Source organism: Pseudonaja textilis, chromosome 4 (assembly GCF_049901715.1).
Source record: "Pseudonaja textilis isolate UNSWEBS1 chromosome 4, rPseTex1.2, whole genome shotgun sequence".
NCBI lineage: Eukaryota > Metazoa > Chordata > Lepidosauria > Squamata > Elapidae > Pseudonaja > Pseudonaja textilis.
Window position 1 is genome coordinate 89,530,577 of NC_141993.1, and position 24,315 is coordinate 89,554,891.

At 46.9% G+C, this 24,315-nt stretch overlaps 1 protein-coding gene across 3 annotated transcripts in view; it reads right to left on the reverse strand.

Moving 5' to 3' along the window:
- DIS3L2 (DIS3 like 3'-5' exoribonuclease 2) overlaps positions 1-24,315 on the reverse strand; it is a 202,045-nt gene that overhangs the window by 167,950 nt on the left and 9,780 nt on the right. For 2 of the 3 annotated variants that reach the window (XM_087933657.1, XM_087933658.1), the window contains exons 3-4: positions 7,366-7,518; positions 1-73 (exon numbers count right to left, since the gene is read on the reverse strand). The exon at positions 1-73 is cut by the window's left edge and continues 67 nt beyond it. In XM_087933657.1, coding sequence (XP_087789783.1) covers positions 1-73; positions 7,366-7,518 — 226 coding nt within the window. The remainder of the gene's footprint in view (positions 74-7,365; positions 7,519-24,315) is intronic. The other variant, XM_087933659.1, reaches the window with a different exon arrangement.

Below are 24,315 nucleotides of genomic sequence, written 5' to 3' on the forward strand. Positions count from 1 at the left end.
CTCTTTCGGGTGCGAGTCCCTTTGGTCCAGTTCTTCCGGTCTCCTGGAGTCAAGGAAGCAGCGTAGGGCCCTCCTGAAAAGCAAAGGGACCAACAACGACTTTGCAAAGAAGAAGCTAAAAGTCTGTAGAGATCCAAGGGTGCTTTTACAAAAGTCATCTGGACTTTCCTGTTTTTTTTCCACTGAAGACATTTCGCTTCTCCTCCAAGAAGCTTCTTCAGTTCTGACTTGGATAGTGGGGAATGGGAGGATTGATACTCCTTGCAGAGAGCTGGTCATTTGCATCCTTTTGAGAGGGTCATTGAGGCCACTTGGAGGTTTGTCTGTCCCCTCAGGATCACCTGAGTGAAGCTCCTGGTTCCTGTGGCCTGCAATTTTTCCTCTGGAAATCCATTCCTACTCCCACCCCATTCCAAGGGTGTTCAGCCCAAGTTGTATAGCTAAAAGATAAACCTCAAGAGGCCTCGGCGACCTTCTAAAAGAATGCAAACGACCAGCTGTCTGCAAGGGATATAAATCCTTCCATTCCCCACTATCCTGTCAGAGCTGAAGAAGCTTCTTGGAGGAGAAGCGAAACGTCTTCAAAAGAAAAAACCAAAAAAAGTCCAGTTGCTTCCTGAAAAAGCACCTTTGGAACTCCTAAGTGGCCTCAACGACCCTCTAAAAGGATGCAAACGACCAGCTGTCTGCAAGGGATATAAACCCTTCCATTCCCCACTATCCTGTCAGAGCTGAAGAAGCTTCTTGGAGGAGAAGCGAAACGTCTTCAAAAGAAAAAAACAACGAAGTCCAGTTGCTTTCTGAAAAAGTTTCAGAAGAAGCCAACAAACCACAGTCCTGCATGTCACGGTAAGCCACAGTTTATTTAACTGTAATTTGTTAAATAAATGCAATGATTATTTTATTTATTTAGTTTATTTCATTTACGGGTAGTCCTCATCACAATGGTTCATTTAGTGATGGTTTAAGGTTACAACGGCCCTGAAAAAAAAGTGACTGGTGCCCATTTTTCACACTTACGACCGTTGCAGCATCCCCGTGCTCAGCTAATCAAAATTTGGATGCTTTGGCAACTGGCTTGTACTTATGACAGTTGCAGTATCTCCGAGTCATGTGATCCCTTTTTGCGATCTTCCAATGAGCAAAGTCACTTAACCGCTGTACTGCTAACCTAACAACGTCAGCGATTCACTTAACGACTGTGGCAAGAAATAACCTGTCTTGCTCAAGAGTAGAAATTTGGGGTTCAATTGCAGTCGTAAGCTGAGGACTCATCATCCTCTTTTAACGTCCCCCACAATCCCTTGCGGGGTGGAGTCTGGGCAACTGAATGGAACTAGCAGAGTTTTTAATGGCTGGATGCCCTTCCTGTCACCAGAGCGGAGTTCTGTTCGCCAGCTATATATTCTCATTGCGCTCAAAGAGAGAAGCATTTGCCTCTACCTAGGATCGAACTCATAGCCTCCTGATTGCGAGGCGAAGTCGTAAGCTGAGGTCTACCTGTACGGAATTTCTCGCTGCCCTTTTTTGTGTCTAAACAACCCGCTTTCAGTTTACCTGTTAAATTTCTTCTGGAAATCAACTAAGAATTCAGTTTCTAAAACAGCCGGGGACCACTGGTGGTCCATGAGAAAATTTTGGGGGTCCGCAAAGAAATGTCCCCCCACCAAAAAGCAATTAATCCAGGCTGTGTGGGAACACAAGGCTGCGCCGCCCACATGACCCGTGGGAACACAAGGCTTGCGTCCCTTGCATTGCAAACACCCCGAGGCAGTGAGAGGAGGGGGGGAAGGGGGGAGAGGGGAAACTTGCTCCACTCGCCCCATGCGCCTGGCCTGGCCACTGGGCTGCTTCTTTCTGCTTCTTTCTTCTTCTGCTTCTGGCTGCACGCAAGGAAAGCAGCCAGAAGTCTTTCTTTCTCTCCCCCAAACTCCTCCAGAAATGAGTCTTTGGGACTCTGCAAGGCCTCCTGCTCCAATGGCTGCGCCGGCAAAGACTCCTTTCTGGCGGAGTTTGGGGGAGAGAAAGAAAGACTTCTGCGGCTTCTGCTGTTTTCCTTGCATTAAGCCAAAAGTCTCTCCTTTTCTCTCTCTCTCTCTCTCTCTCTCTCTCTCCCTGAGAACGGAGCCGGAGACGGCATCCTGCGATCCCAAATAAAGAACGATCGATCGGTAGGAAAACAGGGTGGAGAATTTTCCTGCAGACTTTTTTTGGGGGGGATTTTCCCAGGGTCTCTGCTCCGCGAGATTTAAAATGATAAGTTTGGTGGTCGCTGAGGTCCAAAAGATTGGCGACCCTTGTTCTAAAACATTTCTTGCATCATAAAAATCAAAGCGAACCAATCATAGGAAGCCTTTAGGATTCCCACCCAACAAACCCAGAGTTTTCTAAAAAAGCACCCCGACACCAAGAGAAACTTTCTAGAAAGAGACCCTCTTTGCGCTGAAGACATTCAACAGCTGTTTTTCCAAGGGCATAAAATGCTGGATTAGCTCAGTAAAACAGGGGAAGGCGTCTCGCCCCTTGGAGGCCGGTTGGGTGACGGAAGATCAGAGAAGAACGAGGAGTCCAACAGCTGAAGAGAAAGTTCAGCCAGAGCCCCGCAGTTGGCAAGCCAAGCACGAAGAGATATGTGCAAACAGATCACCTCTCTGAGAAGGCGACTTGGTCCAACTTATGAGTCAGGCTGACACTGGTGGAGCTGAACACTGGAACCAGGCCTAGATCCACCTGGATCCATGACCTTCTTGGCTCTCTTCCTTGACTACCCGGTGGTGTTAATAGACAGTTGACATCAACGTGAGGTTCTCAGAGATCTATCGGAAACGGCACCTGGGGCTCAGCGTTGTCCATTTCAAGGGTTGCTAAAAGAGGAGCTGAGAGCATCAAGGAAGAGGACAACCTCGCCACAAGGTCAACAAGATCAACTTGCCATGGCCAACTCACCATGGCCAACTCGCTGCAGGACAATTCAACTCACTACAGTCAGCTCGCCGTGGACAACTCGCCACCATCAACTTATCACGGGCAACTCACCACAGCCAATTTGCTGCGAGACAATTTAACTCACCATGGACAACTCGCCATGAACAAATCACCATGGACAACTCACCACAGCCAATTCTCTACAGCCAACTCTCTCCGGGACAATTCAACATGCCACGGTCATCTTGCCACAGTCACCTCATAACGGTCAACTCACCAAGGTCAATTTGCCATCGCCAACTTACCATGGCCACAGCCAATTCTCCACAGCCAACTCGCTGTGGGAAAATTCAACTCACCACAATCAACTCACCACAGCCAACTCACCACAGCCAACTCTCCACAGCCAACTTGATACAGGACAATTCAACTTGGTACAGGACAGTCATCTTGCCACAGTCACCTCATAACGGTCAACTCACCAAGGTCAACTCACCACAGCCAACTCACCAAGGCCAACTCACCACGGCCAACTCACCACGGCCAACTCGCCACAGCCAATTCTCTACAGCCAACTTGATACAGGACAATTCAACTCACTACAATCAATTCACCACAGTCAACATACCACAGCCAATTCTCCACAGTCAATTCTCTACAGCCAACTCGTTGTTGGGAAAATTCAACTCACCACAATCAACTCGCCATAGCCAACTCACCACGGCCAACTCTCCACAGCCAACTTGATACAGGACAATTCAACTTGCTACAGTCATCTTGCCACAGTCACCTCATAACGGTCAACTCACCAAGGTCAACTTGCCATAGCCAACTCACCATGGCCAACTCACCACAGCCAAATTGCTGCAGGACAATTCAACTCACTACAATCAATTCGCCACAGTCAACATATCACGGCCAACTCTCCAAAGCCAACTCGCTACAGGACAAATCAACAATTCAATTTAATTATTTAAAATAATTTAAGATGCTGTTTTGATTTTTGCTATTCCCATTTCATTTTGTCCACTCTTTGATGATCCTATTCCACTATTTTTTCAATATTAGTGTAATTCTTGTCCCGCGACAAGTTGGCCATGGTACGTTGGCTGTGGCGAGTTGGCTGTGGCGAGTTGTTCACAAGGAAGAGTGAAGGGTGAACTTCAGTGGTTGAAATGCTAACTGTATTGGCAGATCTAGTCAACAATGCTGCATAATTAACGGAGGTTTAGGTATTGGGTTTACTTTTGGTGATTGAAGTCATGTCTTCTTTTTTTTAAAAAAATCTTAAGTTATTAAGATGTTAAGCTGCGCCATTTGAATAAAATGGCAAAATCAGAAAGGCAGAGTTAGAAATGTAAATGTCACGATCCAACACAGCCCTACCAAATAGTCCTAATTCCATCTCACATTTTATGTCTAAATGCAGATTCTCAGTGATCCAGGTTCATGGTTCTCCCAGAGGAGTTTTTTTCAAGACGCAACTGGACTTTCTTTGTTTTTCTTTGAAAACATTTCGCTTCTCATCCAAGAAGCTTCTTCAGCTCTGACCAGTTAACGGGGAATGGAAGGATTGATACTCCTTGCAGACAGCTGGTCACTTGCATCCTTTTAGAGGGCCGCTGAGGCCACTTGGAGGTTTATCTGTGTCCTCAGGGTCACCTGAGTGGTGGAAATGGAGCTTTCTTGGAATGGCTAAAAGGACCGTGTTATAGGCTGGAGATAGATGATGTCATGTCCCATTCCCTCTGTTGAGGGCTCTCCAAGTGGCCTCAATGACTCTCTAAAAAGGATGCAAATGACCAGCTGTTTGCAAGGCGTACAAATCCTTCCATTCCCCCCATCCAGTCAGAGCTGAAGAAGCTTCTTGGAGGAGAAGCGAAACGTCTTTGAAGACAAACCAGAAAGTCCAGTTGCCTCTTGAAAAAAGCACCATTGAGACTCCAAGTGGCCTCAATGACTCTCTAAAAAGGATGCAAATGACCAGCTGTTTGCAAGGAGTATAAATCCTTCCATTCCCCACCATTCTGTTGTCATGTCATAAAACGTTCCTATGCCTGTTTCAGTAGTTGCCATAAAAAAGAGGGATGGGGAGGAAGGAAATCTGGAAGAGCCGTGCAGCAGTTTGGAAGCGGGAGTCCATTTCAACTCTTTATCTTTCAAAGATTGTAACTAAACTACCAGAGCTTTTGCCTGTGAATGTATTTAATTGGAGAACGTGATGGATGACACCCAGCCTGTGAAGGTGCTCAGTTGGAGAATCTGATTTATGACACACCCAGGGGGGTGGAGAGGGGGGAAACAGGGTCACAGGGGACTGTGAATGACGTAGGCCAGAGTTGGCTTCTAACAGGGCAGGGCAGGTATGTCACCTCTAATGAATCTGGGAGATGTTTCATTCCCCACTCCCTTCTTGCACTGATGGTGTTACCTAGTGTGGTCATGAAATGTCTGCAAGAAAGTAACTAAGCTGAAAGAGCAGCAAGGACCCCACACTCCTCCTCCTCCTCTCCTCCTCCTCCTTCCTCTTCTCCTTCTCTTCCTCCTCCACCCTATACATCCCACTTCCTTCCAGCACTGATGACATTACCTAGTTGGGTCCTGAAACGTCTGCAAGAAAGCCACCGAGCTCCGAGAGCAGCAAGGACCCCACATTCCTCCTCCTCCTCCTCCTCCTCCTCCTCCTCCTCCTCCTCCTCCTTCCTTTCTCTTCTCCTTCTCTTCCTCCTCCTCCTCCTCCTCCTTTCTCTTCTCCTTCTCTTCCTCCTCTTCCTCCTCCTCCACCCTATACATCATCAGACAGAATGGTAGACATTCCTAGGCCTGTTTTAGTAGTTGCCATTAAAAAGGGAGGGCGAAGGAAATCTGCAGCTGTTTGGAAGCGAAAGTCCATTCCAACTCTTTATCTTTAAAAGACTGTAAACTAAACTACCAGAGCTTTTGTCTGTGAATGTATTTAATTGGAGAACGTGATGGATGACACCCAGCCTGTGATGGTGCTCAGTTGGAGAATCTGATTTATGACACACCCAGGGAGGGGGGGGGGGAAACAGGATCACAGAGGACTGTGAAGGACGTAGGCCAGTATGTCGCCTCTATTGAATCCTTTGAAGTTTCTTGAAGTTTGGCTCGAGAATCATGATTTAATTAGAGCGATTGCTGGAATCCTGACACCTGTCAGAGCTGAAGAAGCTTCTCAGACGAGAAGTGAAACATCTTCAAAAGAAAAAAACAAGAAAGTCCAGTTGCCTCTTGAAAAAAAAAAAAAGTACCTTTGGGACATCTCTGCCTTTAAAAAAAAAACTACTGTACTGCATGGATCATATCTTTGAGAGTCCCTTGATTGTCGCAAGGTCCGTTCTGCAATCGGAGCCACTGACGGTGACAGCCTGAGATTTGAAACGAAGGAAAAGTAGGAAAACCCAATTCTCCCTGGCCCTTCAAAGCTTCCTCAATCTCTGTTGACTTGCTACTGACCTCCACCCAACCTTGCATGAGTCCTTTCATCCTACGTGTTTTTAGCGAGTTTTTGTTTCAAAAAAAAAGGGGGGGGGGGAGGAAATACACTTTATCAGAACACTAGAAATACAGAGGAGCGTATTTCTGAGCAGACCAAAGAACACCCAAATAAAGAGAACAATTGGAACGAGGAGGAGGAGGAACATCACAGAAATAGTTCATTTCCTCCATTTTTTTTTTAAACCTTTATGTTAAGATGTTAAGCTGAGCCACTCGAATAAAATAGCAAAATCAAAAAGGCAGGGTTAGAAATGTGGATTTCAGGATCCAACATAGGCCTACTCATGTTATGTTTCTCCGAAAATAAGACCCTGTCTTATATTTTTTTTGCCACTAAAAAAAGGCACCAGGTCTTATTTTCGGGGGGTGTCATCCACTGACTAACCTCACTTGCGTGCGTCGCCCCAGGCATCCTTTTCACTGTCAAAGGCCTTCAGAAATTCCTTCTTCTGTGGCCGGCAAGACTTTCCTGAAGGCCTCTTCAGCTGATAACGGAGCTCTGGATCGATCCAGAGCTTTGTTACCGGCTTCAGAAAAGCCTTGCCAGCTTTGCCGGCTGAAGAAATGGGCCGGCAAGGCAGGTATCGGGGTGTGCAAGGCATGGCTACAACTGTCCAAAGGTAAGCAGTAGTGCAGCTCCACACACACTCCATCCCCACTCTTAATTTTTACCCGTCCACTATGGAGTGGGCGGGATCTTAATTAGGGCTTATTTTGGGGGGTAGGGCTTATATGGGGCGCACATGTAAAAATCAAGCTAGGGCTTATTTTCAGGGAAACAGTACGTATAAATAAAATAAGGCTAGGACTTACTTTTAGGGTAGGTTGTATTTTCGGGGAAACAGGGTAAATAACCCAACTCCTATTTTTATCAGTGACTGGGAAATTAAAAAAGAAACTCTTGTGCTGCATGGATCATACCTTTAGGAGTTCCTTGAGGTCGGAGGTTCATCCTGCAATCCGAGCTGCTCACGGTGACAGCCTGGGACTCCGAAAGTTGTCGTCTCCTGTCCACATTTGGGGGCCCGCGGGTTGATTCAGAATTGTTTCTGGGCCTGACCGAACCCCGCTTGTCTGCATGGGGAAGAATCAAAGCAGATATTTTTCAGCCTCCAGTGCTGAGCAGGACAATCTCGTCCTGAAAATGACAATAAGTCTTCTTCATCCAATTGCTGAAGGCTCTCCTTCTTCAACATTATGCTAAATTCAGAACTTCTGGAAACTATTGCATGTTAACAGAGTAGATGCCCACGTATGTTGGTACATTTCTATTGCTTTGAAACTGCAGATCGTCACGTAAAGAATATAAATCCTTCCGTTCCACGCCAGTCAGTTAGAACCGAAGAAGTTTCTTGAATAAGAAGTGAAACATTTTTAAGGAAAAAAAAATCAAGGAAGTCCAGTTGGGGTTTTTTAGGGGGCGGGGGGGAGTATATTTGGAATAACTATGACCTGGAAGATTGAGAATCTCTTTAGATACATGCAGATAAATAAATTTTTAAAAACTCAATTTGGTTTGGAATTCTTCTGATAATGATCACATTTTGTACATCACATCTCGTTGTGGGTCCTCCACTCTATACTGACTTTGCTGCCCACTCGTCAAAATATTTTAAAGTGAAAATGTCCAAGAGTAGACCCGGTACTGGCCATGATCCTATACTCATGATCCTATGACCCACTGAGCTTGCAGTATCTATGGGGTGCTCTCTTAAGATTTCTCGCCTTCCTCTGTCCAAGCACTTCAACATTTCATTCATTTTTTACCACGACACAATCAGAATGGGACACCTCACTGCAGCCAATTCACCATGGCCAATTTGCCACGGGACAATGCGCTGCGGGACAATTCAACAATTCAATTTACTTCTTTAAAATAATTAAAAAGTTATTTTGATTTTCGTTATTCACATTTCCTTATATCCCTCCTTTAGCATCCTTTCTTAATGACTCTGTTCCGCTACTTCTTCGATACTAATGTACCCTAACCAGCAGTGCGATCCTATCTGTTCCACTACTAGTTTGGTGATCGCGTGAATGTGCACGCGTACCTTTTCTTTATGTACCTTTCCTTTATATATACTGAGAGTATTTACACAGGACAAATTCCTTGTGTGTCCAATCACACTTGGCCAATAAAGTATTCTATTCTATTCTATTCTATTCTATTCTATTCTATTCTATTCTATTCTAATCTAATCTAATCTAATCTAATCTAATCTAATCTACATGTGCAGCTTCCCCACACCCGTGGTGGCCTCCAGTGCCAATCAGCTGAGAGGATAAAAAAGAGACAAGCACATGGGCGGGTGGGAGGGTGAATCCTGCACTTTTTTCTCCTCTCAGCTGATCTTTCCTTTTTTGCCTCTTCTCAGCTGATCATGGGAGGCCTTTTTTACTACCAATTGGGCTAAACCGATCTGAACTGGTAACATCAGTGGTGGTATTCAGCCGGTTCGCACCGGATCGAGCGAACCGGTAGCAAGAATTTGGCGTGGGTCACCAAACTGGTAGTAGGTTCTGGCTGACCAGGCCCCCAACCCGGTCGCCCTCCCGCCCGATGCTCGCTCACCCTGCCCGCCTGACGTTCGCCTAAGGTATTTATTTCTTTTTTTTCCCTCCCGACAATCAGCTGCACATAGATCCACTGTGCTGGGATTCCCCTTGGTGAGCCCCAAGAAGGCACAAAATGGAGGGAGGGGCTCCCCCTCCATTTTGTGCCTTCCTGAGCCCCAGAGGAGCTTTCTGGGAGCAAAAACGCCCCCCCCGAGGCTCTTCTGAGGCCAGGAAGCTCCCGAAACGGAGCGTGGAGGTGTGCTGTGTGCCCCTCCTATGCTCTTTTTTCTTTTCTTCTGGAGCTCAGTGGAGCGTTAGAGCAGGGGTCCCCAACCACCGGTCCCCGGACCGGTACCAGTCCGTGGAACAATTTCTACCGGGCCGCCGGTTTGCTGGGCGCCGCCATCTTGTTTTGATGAAAAAGTGCTTCCGGTGAGCTTTTCCGGGTAGAAAGCGGCGTTTGGGTGCTGAAAGAACCCTCGCGCCTTAGTTTCATCGAGGGGGGGGGGCGGCTTCGAACAAAACTAAGGCGCGAGGATTCTTTCAGCACGCATGGCAAGGCGAGCCGAGCGACCGTCCCGAAGCTGTCGCGAAGCCCATTGACACAGGTACAAAGGAGGAGTTGAAGGTGGCGGGGAGAAGTGGGGGACGGCTGGCTGGCTGGTCGCTCGGCTTGCCTTGCCATGCGTGCTGATGCTGGTACCGGGCCGTGGATGATTTTGTGATGCCGGTACCGGGCCGCGGCACAAAGGTTGGGGACCACTGCTTTAGAGGAGCAAAAATGTCTCCCAGAGGCTCCTCTGAGGCCCAGAAGGCTCCAAACATGGGTGGGGACTGCAAAAAAAGCCAAAAAAAAAAGCCACACCCAGTCACATAGCCACGCCCATCAAGCCACGCCCATCAAGCCACGCCCACAGTCCCGGCAGGCAAAATCCCACCACTGGGTAGTATTCCATCACTGACCGTAACTCATATCCTGCAGTGAGTTGTTCCGTGGCAAGTTGGCCGCAATAAATTTGACCCAAACACAATTTCCTGTTCTCACAATAGCTTGAGAAGATAGGAGTTTGAATCCAACATCATGAGGAATTTTTTTTAAAAAAATACTTTAAATTGCCCGGACTCAACTTCTATGTGAGTTGGGCAACTATATAAATTTGCCTAATGTATAAATAAATCAATCATCTCAATGTAGGCCCTACCCGTAAGAAGTCCTTAATCCTTACAGAGAAGACATAATCCTGATCAGAAATAGCAGCTGACATACTGTATATGATGGATAGTGATAACCAGATGTGGTCTGCAAAACCTCTGGGTACCATCAGAGGGCAGCAAAGTGGTTAGGTTTTCAGGCATCCTTTGCTGCCATCTAGCAGTCATCCCAATATATTGCAGGCTAGATTTGATTGTCCTGATATAGGCAGCCCTTGTGTGTTGACCCGAGGTGTGGCACAAAAATAACCAAGTCACAAAAATAGAAGAAAGTCCGTTTAATGCCTCCAACTTGGCCCCAGTGTCCAATTATCCTCAGCAGGATATGAAACTCTTAAAGAAAACAGTTTACAGAGGGAGAAAATGCAGTCTGCACCCAAAGTAAAGTTAATTCGAAATAAAAAAACCAACACAAACCACACTGAAGGCATTACTACGGCAGGCAAGGATGAATAATTGCAGACTTCTACCCGATAATGCAGCAACCACAGTGGGGAGGAAGCTAAAACACAGGTAAGGTCCAACAAGAATGCACGCTTTGCTTCCAGTACCTTTGCCATGTGCAGTTTGTCCTTTTAACCAGTCCACCCAGCTGCAGCCCATGAAGGGGATCAGAGCCCCTTCCTCCCCCGTAGACCACGCCCCTCTCGTTTCTCCCTTATCCACTCCTCCCTGCGTGCCCTAGAATGAAGAAGGGATGGGCCTGGGTCCTTCTCTGAATGGCCATCCGGCCTGTGCCCTTCCCCAGTTTCCTCCACAACAGCCAGAGCCACACTCCCACTCCCTGTCAGCTGTTCCCTCTCTCCCTCGGAGTCAGACTCCAAGAGGGGCATGACACCTCGACTTACAACCATTGGGACGTTACATCAGCGCTGAAAACAGTAGCTTTTAACCAATACTTGCACTTACAACCGTTGCAGCATACCAACAACCGTGTCATCAACATTTGGGCACTTTGGTGACTGGCACCCTATTTACAAATGGTTGCAGCATCACGGGCTCATGTGATCAGCAACTGCAACCTTCTCAGCTGGCTTCTGATATAAGCAAAATCCATGGGGGAAGCCGGATTCGCTGAATGATTGTGTGACTTGCTAACAATTGCGTGATTGTGTGACTCACTAAACAAGCGGGGGGGCCTTCAAAAATTTCAGCAACCAATGGTTCTCTATCCCAGTTGCTGGGTGAAACAGCCTCCCCCCGGGCTACGGAGGCCATAAGCGGGCCTGTTTCTGGCCTTCCAGAGCCTCTGGGAGGCCCGTTTTTCACCCTCCCCAAGCCTTCGCGTGGGCCTTGTACTTACCTGGCATCCAGAACGGGTCACGTGGCGACTCCTAGGAGGGGAGAGGTGGGCAGAGCAAGTCAGAGGTGGGATTTACCGGTTCACCGAGCTGGTAATTAAAAAGGATAAAATTAGCTACCGGTTCGCCCAAACCGGGGCAAACCAATAGCAGTCCACCCCTGAGTGCAGGGATTCACTTAACAGCTGTTTGCAAAAGAGCCTATAAACCCGGTCATGACTTATTTAGCAACTCCCTTGGAAATTCTATCTTGGGTCATGGTAAAGTTTCCCCTCGCACCGACGTGCTAGTCGTTTCCAGCTCTAGGGGGCGGTGGCTCACCTCCGTTACAAAGCCGAAGAAGAGCCAGCGCTGTCCAAAGACGTCTCCGTGGTCATGCAGCCGGCACGACTAAACACCAAAGGCTCACGGAACGCTGTTCCCTTCCCACCAAAGGGATCCCTATTTTTCCACTTGCATTTTTGTTACGTGCTTTCGAACTGCTAGGTTGGCGGAAGCTGGACCAAGGAAAGGGAGCTCACTCCATTACGCGACGCTAGGGATTCGAATCGCTGACCTGCCGACCTTTCTGACTGACAAGCTCAGTATTGTCTTAGCCACTGAGCCACCGCGTCCCTTTTTAGAGTAGCTTAGAATAACTTTATTGTCACGTGGAATGTACACTGATCGGCATACATTAAAATGAATTTTAGTCACATACGGCTCTCAAAGAGTCTCCACCTCTTGTGGTTGTAAGTCAAGGACTACCTGCAGGTAAGACTTAAACTAGTCAACCACGCAGTGGCACAGAAGCAGGCAGCTTTGCTAGGTGTGTTTCGCATGGGCTGTCTCTCTCTGGGCAGGCTCCCAAATCTTGATAACTAATTACACCCAAGATGCGTTCAGGAGTATCCTTGTCACCAACTCTCATTCATCTGGATAGCCTTGGCACACCCTTGATTTTCATACCTTTACGTGCTAAGTAACACGCAGGATGAAACCCAGAGAGACCTGCAGGGGAGGCCCAACCATGAAAGGAACCCACTGAATTCACTAGCAATTAAAAATCTGATAAATTGATGACCGAGGTAGACAGAAACCAGGGACGAGATGAAGATGAAGCCATACTTAAAGACATTATAAAGAGGTTGAGACTCTAGAAAGAGCGCAGAGAAGAGCAACAGAGATGATTCGGGGCCTGGAGGATACAATATACGAAGAACGGTTGCAGGAACTGGGTTTGTCTAGTTTAACGGAAAGAAGGAGTAGGGGAGACATGATAGCAGTCTTCCAATATTTGTGGGGCTCCTACAAAGAAGAGGAAGGGGTCAAGCTATTCTCCAAAGCACCTGAGGGCGGGACAAGAAGATGGAAACTCATCAAGGAGAGAAACAACTTAGAACTAAGAAGAAATTTCCTGACGGTACAATTCATCCGTGGAACAACTTGTTTTAAGAAGTTGTGAATGCTTGGAGATTTTAAGGCAACCATTTGTCTGAAATAGTATAGGGTTTCTTTCCTAAGCAGGGGTTGGACTAGAAGACCTCCAAAGTCCCTTCTGATTCTCCTGTTATCCTGTTATAAAGGGATTTGGTAACAATGCAACTATTCCTAGGATCATATCACACTTCCAGCAGAGGAATAAGAAGGATGGGAGATTAAAAACTCACCCACCTGCCTTTATTCCATCAGGAAACTTACCATTTTTAAACAGCCAATTCCCAACGGCTGCTGTACAGCGTTCTTTTGCTCTGCCCCTCCCCTTCCTGATTCTACCTGGGAGGGGTCTCCGTCCTCCCACCAGTTCCCAGGACTTCACTATCAGGGCAAGCGATCAGATGCCAGGGGTTGTTGAGGGAAGGCCACCGTCGTTAAGCGAGCCCATTGTTTGCAGTGGGCGTTTTTTTTGGCCGTCAACTGGAAATACAGGTAAGTCAGGTTCTTGCCTTAGGTCAAGGGTCTTCAAACTCGGCAAGTTTAAGACTTGTGGACTTCAACTCCCAGAATTCCTGAGCTAACATGGCTGGAGGAGGAGGAATTGTGGGAGTTGGAAGGCCACAAGTCTTAAAGCTGTCAAGTTTGAAGATTTCTATCTTAGGTAAAGCTAAAGGTAAAAGGTTCCCCTCCCACATCCGTGCTAATCGTTCCCAACTCTAGGGGGCGGTGCTCATCTCCGTCACAAAGCCGAAAAGCCACCGCTGTCCGAAGACGTCTCCGTGGTCATGTGGCGGGCCTGACTAAATGCCAAAGGCTAATGGAACGCTGTTCCCTTCCCACAAAAAGGGGTCCCAATATTTCTACTTGCATTTTTTACGTGCTTTCGAACTGCTAGGTTGGCAGGAGCTGGGACCAGGAACGGGGGCTCACTCCCTTACACAGCGCTGGGGATTCGAACCGCTGAACTGCCGACCTTTCTGATCGACAAGCTCACCGTCTTAGCCACTGAGCCACCGCGTCTTGCCTTACAACCCTTTATTTAATGGTTGTTCAAAGCTGCAACAGCACTGAAGAAAGTGGACTTACGACTGAGTATTTTCACACTTACGACCATTGTAGCATCCCTGTGATCACATGATCAAAATTCAGACACTTAGTAACCGGCTTGGCTCATATGACGGTCGCAGTGCCCTAGGGCATGTGGGGGTTTTTTTTACCACCTTCGGACAAGCCAAGTCCATAGTAAAGCCAGATTCCACTTAGCAACCATGCTATTTAACATCTGTGGCAAGAAAAGCCGTAAAGGGAGGCAAAACTCACGTAACGAACATCTTGTTTAACGCTGACAGAGATTTTGGGTTCCATGGTGGACATAAGTCAAGGACTACCTGTCATCTGTTCTGCTTGCTGCGATTTACCATCTCTCTCTCTTTCTCCTCAAATTTACTGAGCATCTTTGATTTTTGGCCCATTGTGGCACTTCTGGTATTTCCAGAAGGCCCATTTTTCGGCCTCCCAAGGCTGCAGAGGCTCCCTTTGAGACTCCGGGAGGGCGAAAACGGCCTCAAACAGGCCGAAAATCAGCTGGTGCACGCGCAATGCAGGTAATTTTGGCTGGGGTTTGCGTGCCCACACAAATGGCTCTGCGAGCTTATGCCGTACAATGCCGTGAGCCCTGTGCAGATGTGTCCATTGGGGAAACTAAACAGCCACTTCACAAACCGCCTGGCCCAACCTAGGAGAGAACAAACCCCTCAGGACTAGTCCACCTCCATTTAAGAGACAAAGGCCGCTCTTTTGAAGACGGCCAAGTCCACCTTTTGGACCGAGAGGTTTGAAAGAGGGGTCCAAAAGACCATCTACGTCAAAATCGAACAGCCCTCTCAGCAGAGGAGGAGGGATACAACATCGTCTATCTCCGGTCTACAACACCGTCTATCTCCGGTCTACAACACCATCTATCTCCGGTCTACAACACCATCCATTCAGCAGTTCCCAGAAGGCTCCACACCCATTTGCGCCACTCAGGTGACTCTAAGGATAGAAATCAACCTCCAAGTGGCCTCAACTACCCTCTAAAAAGGATGCAAATGACTAGCTTTTCTGCAAGGGGTATAAATCCTTCCGTTCCCTACTGTCCAGTCAGAGTGGAAGAAGCTCCTTGGAGGACAATCAAAACGTCTTCAAAAGAAAAAAAAACAACCAAGAAAGTCCAGTTGCCTCTTGGAAAAAAAAGCACCTTTGCTCCAATTTCATTTTCATTTTCATTTTTTTCAACCTTTAACCTGACACGCAGCTTCCATCGCTATTCCAACACCAGGAGCCAAAGTCTGGGACAGAGAGGAAGGCGGTTTTAGTCATCCTTCACAACCGAAAACGTTGGCTGTTTTGATGTGTCAATGAACTTTCGGTGTGTTTACATTGTGGTTATTTACACCTTCAAACCCGCGGGGAGAAAGGCCACACAAGGCCACGAATAGTGGTATCTGATTTCTGAGGTAACAAACACCCCACCTAACACAACATTGCCTTTCCAGGGCGTTGCGTCACAGCCTTGAATTGTTTTCTTTCAATTCTGAATTGTTTCTGGTGGATTTTTTAAAAATTATTTTTATTTTTAAATGCCGTTTCCCTCAGCTTAGTTAATTTCCCGCCAAAACGCTCCCGTCCACTTCTTACCAAGGCCAGTCCATAAGCACAAGTCCTCCCCTTACGACCGCAATGGAGCCCAACCTTTCTATTGATAAGTAAGATGGTTACGTGAATTTCGCTCCCTTTTACGAGCGCTCTTGCCACCGTTAAGTGAATCGCTGCCGTTGTTAAATTAGTCACCCAGGCGTTAAGCAAATCTGGCTTCCTCCATTGACTTTGCTTGTCACCAGGTTGCAAAGGGGGATCACGAGACAACCCACCCCCCCACCCCCCCGGACACTGCAGCCATCATAAAGATGAGTCAGCTTTCAAGTTTGAATTTTGATCGCAGAATATTTTTTAACATGGGATTTCTTTTACCAAGGTTTGATAGTAAGAATAGAACAGAACAGGATACAATAGAATATTAGAATGGGATGGGATGGGATGGAATAGAACAGAATAAGGGAATGTGAATGTGAATGGGAATAGAAGAGAAGAAAAGAGAGAAGAGAAGAGAAATAGAAAAGAATAGAATAGAAATAGAATAGAATAAGGGAAAAGAATAGAACAGAATAAATAGAACAGAACAGAATCGAACAGAATAGAAGAGAGAGAGAGAAGAGAAGAGGAGAGAAGAGAAGAGAAGAGAAGAGAAGAGAAGAGAAGAGAAGAGAAGAGAAGAGAAGAGAAGAGAAGAGAAAATAGAAATAGAAATAGAAATAGAAATAGAAATAGAAAAGAATAGAATAGAATAGAATAGAATAGAATAGAATAGAAGAGAATAGAATAGAATAGAATAGAATAGAATAGAATAGAATAGCTTTATTGGCCAAGTGTGATTGGACACACAAGGAACTTGTCTTTGGTGCATTTGCTCTCAGTGTACATAAAAGCAAAGAGACATTCGTCAAGAGTCAAGAATCATCAGGTACAACACTTAATAACAGTAATAGTAATAAGAGGTAGAAATTAGAAGTTGGAAGATTATTCCTCATTCTATTTCTATTCTATTTCTCATTCTATTTCTCATTCTATTTCTATTCTATTTCTCATTCTATTTCTCATTCTATTTCTATTCTATTTCTCATTCTATTTCTAATTCTAATTCTAATTCTAATTCTAATTCTAATTCTAATTCTAATTCTATTCTATTCTATTCTATTCTATTCTATCCTTGTTCCTTATTCCTCATTCTGTTCTAGTCCTATTCTACTCTATTCTATTTAGAGGTGGTCTTCAGCCGGTTCTGACCCGTTCTGGAGAACCGGTAGCGGAAATTTTGAGTAGTTCAGAGAACCGGCAAATCCCGCCTCTGACTGGAGATTTTACCGTATCCTTCCCCTGCCACGCCCACCAAGCCACGCCCACAGAACCGGTAGTAAAAAAAAAGTTTGAATCCCACCACTGATTCTATTCTATTCTGGTTATTCTATTCTATTCAATATGCTCCCCGGGGAATTTTGGGGAGTTGGAAGTCCACATATTTTAAAAGGCCAAGGAAACGCTGCTGCCACATAGCCCGGAGAACAGACGATTCGCTTTTGATATATGAGGTAACCTACTCTCATAAATGGCAAAAGAAATGAAAACGGCACGGACGTAGTTATTAGTTCTCCTTCCAAATGGAAAGGCCGTATTGGATTTGAGGGATCTCTCAAGCGGATGATTTTATCCGCGTCCCAGGTGTCTTCAATCTCTTAATCGGTCCCACGGCCTATTGTGTTGTTTTCTGGGCCACCGTAAGTGTGGACAAGAGGAAGCAACAGAGAAATCGCCCAAGAAGATAAGGAAGAAGGTTAAGAGCCAACTGTGGCAAAGGCCAAAGCCAAAAAATCAGCTGCAAACAGCTCCCTGTTGCTGGAATTGCAGCTGCTAATATCATCAAGAAGCCTAAGGAACGTGGAACAGTAGCCGACCACCCTGGAAAAATCAGAATAACAGAGCTGGAAGGGACCTTGTAGGTCATCTAGTCCAACCCCCTGCCCAAGTAGGACACCCTACACCATTTCTGACAGAAGGCAGTCCAGTCTCTTCTTCAAAGCTTCCAGGGATGAAACTCCCACAACCTCTGGGGGGCAAGTCGTTCCACTGATTAGAACAACAGTGTTGGAAGGGACCTTGTAGGTCATCTAGTCCAACCCCCTGCCCAAGTAGGACCCCCTACACCATTTCTGACAGAAGGCAGTCCAGTCTCTCCTTCAAAGCTTCCAGTGATGAAACTCCCACAACCTCTGGGGGGCAAGTCATTCCGCTGATTAGAACAACAGTGTTGGAAGGGACCTTGTAGGTCATCTAGTCCAACCCCCTGCCCAAGTAGGACACCCTACACCATTTCTGACAGAAGGCAGTCCGGTCTCTTCTTCAAAGCTTCCAGGGATGAAACTCCCACAACCTCTGGGGGGCAAATCGTTCCACTGATTAGAACAACAGTGTTGGGAGGGACCTTGTAGGTCATCTAGTCCAACCCCCTGCCCAAGTAGGACATCCTACACCATTTCTGACAGAAGGCAGTCCAGTCTCTTCGTCAAAGCTTCTGGAAATCGTCTCTGGATTGAACAGGTAGTCCTCAACTTACGACCACAATTAAGCCCAAAGTTTAGGTTGATAGAAGAGAAATTTGTGAAGTGAGCTTGGTCCCGTTTTATGACCTTTCTTGCCACAGTGGTTAAGTGAGTCATTGCTGTTGATAAGTTAGTCACCCGTTGTTAAGCGAATCCGGCTTCCCCATGGATGCTGCTTATCACATGATGATAGGGATGTTGCAACCATCATAAGTGGTCATAGGTCATGGCTTCCGGTGTCATGGTAACTCCAGCCACTAAATGAATGGTTGTACGTCAAGGACTACCTATATAGCTCGATGTCAGAATGTGCCAACTTCACAAGCAAGAGCTCCCAGGTTTACCTCAAATCAATTCTGCCTGTTTGAATCCACTCAGGTTCACTGGATGGTCTAAACTTTGATTCGTAGCCTGTTCAAGAAAAGCAGGTTTGTAAACCAGGTTTAAGGCTTGCTTCACTGGGGAAAGGGTAGAGGGGTTTTCTCAAGAAGAGGAAAGTGATCGCGTCCAAATCCCAAACGGTGTTTTAATTACCGTTGACGCACCGGGGAATGGTAGGAAAGGAAAAGAAACGAAATGAAACCACAGGCAAGCTGCACAAACCACACCGAATAACAAGCACGGATTATAACATGATCCCCCAGGGTGAATCACATCAGGTAAACACGTCCAATGTGTCTGTTTTATCTAAATAATGGGAGGGATCTAATGTCCTGATCTCTTGCAAAAACAGCAGAGAGGTAGCTGATCCCAGCTACTTGGAGAAGGTGCTTTTGTGAGTGCTTAAAACCATGTTTTGGCAGCCGGAGAGCGATTTGGCCCCGAAAGACATTTAGTAGCGGAGGGGGTGTGTGCTAAAGGTTTATCCAAGCATCTCTCAGCCTCTGGCAGGGCTGCAACCTCTGTATTGGCAAGGAAAGATGGAGGCACACCGGCGGCTCTGCAAGACTCTCCGTGACCTGGCTCCACCCCGCTGGTGACCCCTAAACCACCTCCTCCCCCTGCCTCCAACCTTGGTGGGCTTCCTTTATTAGAAGAGATGCCTCCATCCTTGTTGATCCAGCTGCCACACATCTGTCACCCCCTGCGTGTAGCAAGGACACCGTAAACCATTCCCCCCTCCCTTCTCTCTTGGTGGAAGGGAAGGTCCGCTGGGCTACAAAAAGATCCAAAGATGCTTTAGAATAGACTGCAAGGGGGAAAGATAGCTAGATAGTTACATCACAAAACCTCAGGATGTTACAACACAGCCAACCACCCAGGAGATTACAGCACAAGATCCAGGAAGTCACAACAATAGAACTCAGAAGATCGTCACGCAGCCCATTACCCAGGTCGTTACAACACAGGAGGCTGATAGACACACAGCCAGTACCTCAGCCGCGCAGGTTCTTACGAAAAAGCCAACCAATCTGCAAACATCAAGTCCATCAACCAATCAAGAAATAACAACACAGCCAACCAGCCCGCTTACAACAGAGCCAGCACACCACATATCCCCACCAGTACTTATAGAGAGACGGCAGCTCCGATCACGAAGCCGAAAGCACCAGCCTGAAGATGGTGAGTGAGACCTTGTTGAAACGTCGCCAAGATACTCTCAATCTTACAAGGGAAAAGACCCGAACACGCCAAGATCTGGATGGATGGATGGATGGATGGATGGATGGATAGATAGATAGATAGATAGATAGATAGATAGATAGATAGATAGATGATAGATAGTTTCCCCAAAAATAAGACCCTGTCTTATATTTTTTTTGCTACCAAAAAAAGGCACCAGATCTTATTTTCGGGGGATGTCATCTACCGACTAACCTCACTTGTGCGCATCACTCCCGGTCTCCTTTTCGCTGTCAGAGGCCTTCAGGAACTACTACTTCTGTGGCTGGCAAGGCTTTCCTGAAGGCCTCTTCAGCCGGTAAGAGAGTTCTGGATCGATCCAGAGCTTTCTTATGAGCTACAGAGGCCTTCAGGAAAGCCTTGCCCACCTTGCCGGCTACAGAAGAAATAGGCCGGCAAGGCAGGTGTTGGGTTGTGCAAGGGCTGACTACAACTGTCCAAAGGTAAGTAGTAGGGCAGCTTCACCCCCCTTCATCCCCACCCTAGCTTAATTTTTACCCATGCACTCGAATGGGCAGGGTCTTAATTGGGGCTTATTTTGGGGGTAGGGTTTATATTGGGCACACGTGTAAAAATCAACTAGGACGTGATAGTCAACCTATGGCACATGTGCCAGAAGTAGCATGCAGAGCCATTTCTGCCAGCACATGAGAGGTCGCCCGAAAGAGCCCTACTGCGCATGCATGTGTGCCACCCGACAGCTGATTGTCAGGTATCCGGCCCACATGCGCACGCAAGGGAGGCACGGGAGACGTGCGTGCATGAGCAAGGAGCGTGGTGGGGGCATGCGCATTGCGTTCTGGGCGCTGGCACATGATCGGTCCAAAGCTCTGTTATCGTCTGCTGAGGTCTTCAGGAAAGATTTGCCGGCCGCAGAAGTAGTCGTTCCTGAAGGCCTCAGACAGCGAAACGGAGGCGGGGAGCAACACGCGCGCAAGTGAGGTTAGTCGGTGGGTGACGTCACCCGAAAATAAGACCTGGTGCCTTTTTGGGTGGCAATATCTATCTATCTATCTATATATCTATATATATATATATATAACCAGACATGGGGATAGTTTTTTTTCCCTCGTGCCATCACTCTGCTGAACACCTGACTCTCACAACACCATCTAACGCCTACGTGTATTTACCCAAGTAGTAGGACTGTATTACTATTATCCTTCTCATCTTCCCTACTACTCCCTTTTACTGGTATCATCATGATGTTGATGATGATTACTGTTGCTTTGCACGTACACGGACAGCTTCTGCACTGGGGACAAATTCCATGCGCGCCCAATCACATGGGCCAATGAAGATTCTATCCTCCTATAGGCAGTCCTCAACTTACAACCACCCAACATTTCTGTTGCTAAGCGAAATGTTTGGTGAGTTTGCCCTGTTCTATGACCTTTCTTGCCCCCGTCGTTAAGTGAATCACTGTAGTTCTTAAATGAGTCCAACTGTCGTTAAGTGAATCCAGCTTCCCCCCATCGACTTGGGGAATCACGTCACCCTGGGACTTGGCAACCATCATAAATATTTGTCAATTGCCAAGCATTTAAATTGTGATCCCACGACCATGGAGATGCTACAACGGTTGTTAAGTGTGAAAACTGGTCATAAGCAGGGTTGGGATTCAGCCAGTTTGGGCCAGTTCAGGGGTACCAGATGTTAAATTTACATCTGGTTCGCTGAACCCGTAGTTGAACTCACCAGCTGGTCCCGCACACCCCGCTCTGCTCCTCCGCAGAATCTCCAAGTGGCCCATTTTGGACGCAAGGTGACGCAGGGTCTGAACGGAGGCTCTGGGAATGGGGGAAAAAACTCCCGGAAGTTCTTGAAGTCCGGAAACAGGCCTGTTTTGGGCTTCTGGAGGCCCTCCGGAGGCTGGGGGAAGCTGTTTCGTCCTCCCAGAGGCCCGAGGGAAGCCTCAGGACTCCGGGGAAGGCGGGAGTTCCGGTAGGCCACGCCCATGCAGCAACCGAGCAGAGAACCAGTTGTTGGGATTTTTGAATCCCACCTCTGGTCCGGAGTCCCTTTTATTCAGAGTTGTTGTAACTTTGAACGGTCACTAAATCCGAACTGTTGTAAGGACTCCCTGTATTCCACTGCTATCTGGGAAGCGCTGAAGACACACTAAAGCAAGCTAAACACTCATCCATCTCACCCCCAGATTAACCTGTCGTTAATCAACTGACTCCCCGACAGAAAGTCCACAACACGTTAAGATTGCCCCACCCACACCCAGGTAGATGTGTGTAAATTCCACACCTTTCAACCGGCTGCATGCTCAGAGGAGGAGCAAGTCGTGAATGGAGGCAGCTGCTCTGATATCCATAATGGAACCTGCCCATTTCCAGTTCCAAAGGCCGTCATAACTCAAGGACTACTTGTATATACAAACAGGCAGCAAACCCCACTCCCTTCTAGCACTGATGATGTTACCTAGTGGGGTACTGAAACATCTCCAAGAAAACAACCGAGCTCAGATAGCACAAAGGGCCCCACAATTATTTCCTCCTCCTCCTCCTCCTCCTCCTCCCTTTGAGCGCTGATGAGGTTACCTAGGTGGGCAATGAAACATCTGCAAGAAAACCACCAAGCTCAAATAGCACCAAGGAACCCACAGTCCCCCCCACTCCTCAACCTCTCCCTTCAAGCACTGATAAAGTTACCTAGTTGGGCAATGAAACGTCTGCAAAGAAAACCATCAAGCTCAGAGAGCAGCCAGGACCCCCTTATCCTCCTCTTCCTCACCCACTTCACAAACCCCACTCCCTTCTGTCACCGATGACGTTACCTGAGGAGCTAAGGAAAGGTCTCCAGGAAAACAAATCAAGCTCAGGGATCTCCAAAGTTCACGCCACAGTTTGACCCTAAGCTACAAACTTGGTTGCCACAATATAAGAAAGAAGTTGAGACTCTCCAGAGCAGGGGTCTCAAACTCAATTTACCTGGGGGCCGCTGGAGGCAGAGGCTGGGTGAGGCTGGGCCGCACAAGGGATTCCACAAAAAACGTTGTTAAAAAAAATATATCCTCAAATGTCATTTCATAGAAGCGTTTAGCCAGCTAGCGACGCATGGAGAACGTCTCAACGCGTGACGTCGTTTCCGCTTCTACTTATCACAACAGCGCGGCGGATGACGAACAGCCCGGTAGCAGTCGCCTTTCTCTGCATTTGATCTTGGCATTTGTTGATGGTAGAAAGTACCGGAATGGCGACCGCAAAAAAAGACGACTGCTACCGGACTGTTTGTCATCCGCCACACTGTTGTTACAAGCGTAGTGTGTGCATGAAGTCGGTGTAGCTTAGCCTAGCACCGAATGTCAGCCACGACGAGGAACGGCGGGCGGGGACTTCCTTCAGAGGTCCATTCCCCCTGCGGACCGAACTAATATTATACTTTCATATCACGGTGGGGGCCACGGGATATCGTCCTGCGGGCCGCAATTGGCCCGCGGGCCGCGAGAATGAGACCTCTGCTCTAGAGAGTGTACAGAGAAGAGCAACCGAGATGATTAGGGCACCAGATTAGGGCACATACGAAGAACGGTTGCAGTTCTTCTAGTTTAATGAAAAGAAGGATTAGGGGAGACAGGATAGCAGTGTTCCAATATTTGAGGGGCTGCCACAAAGAAGAGGCGGTCAAGCTATTCTCCAAAGCACCTGAACTACAGGGACAAGAAGCAACAGATAGAAACTACAGAGGAACGACTGAGTCTGTCAGCTGCACCTCTAGAACTGTCTGGTTGGGTTCTGCAACCCAACAGGACAGGACACAGACTCCAGAGGATAATTAGGACTGCAGAAAAAACAATGGCTACAAACCTGCCTCCAATCGAGGACACAAGTCAAAAAGAGGGCTGTGAAAATATTTACAGACCCCTCACATCCTGGACATAAACTGTTTCAACTCCTACCCTCAAAACGACGCTATAGAGCACTGTACACCAGAACAACTAGACACACGGGGAGTTTTTCCCCAAACACCATCCCTCTGCTAAACAAATAATCCCCTCAACACTGTTCAACTATTTACAAAGTCTGCATTACTATTACTGTTAATCTTCTCATCACTCCTTATCACTCATCCCCTCCCACTTGTGACTGTAGGACTCTAACTCTGTCGCTTGCATCCTTACGATTCATATGATTTGATTGCTTATTGTACCCTATGACTATTAAGTGTTGTACCTGATGATTCCTGACTCTTGACGAATGTATCTTTTCTTTAATGGACACTGAGAACATTTGCCCCAAGACAAATTCCTTGTGTGTCCAATCACACTTGGCCAATAAAAGAAGTCTATTCTATTCTATTCTATTCTATTCTATTCTATTCTATTCTATTCTATTCTATTCTATTCTAATTCTAATTCTAATTCTAATTCTAATTCTATTCTTATTCTACTCTACTCTATTCTTATTGTACCCTATGGCTATTATTAAGTGTTGTACCTTATGATTCTTGATTCTTAACAAATGTACCTTTTCTTTATGTACACTGAGAGCATTTGCACCAAGACAAATTCCTTGTGTGTCCAATCACACTTGGCCAATAAAAGAAGTCTATTCTATTCT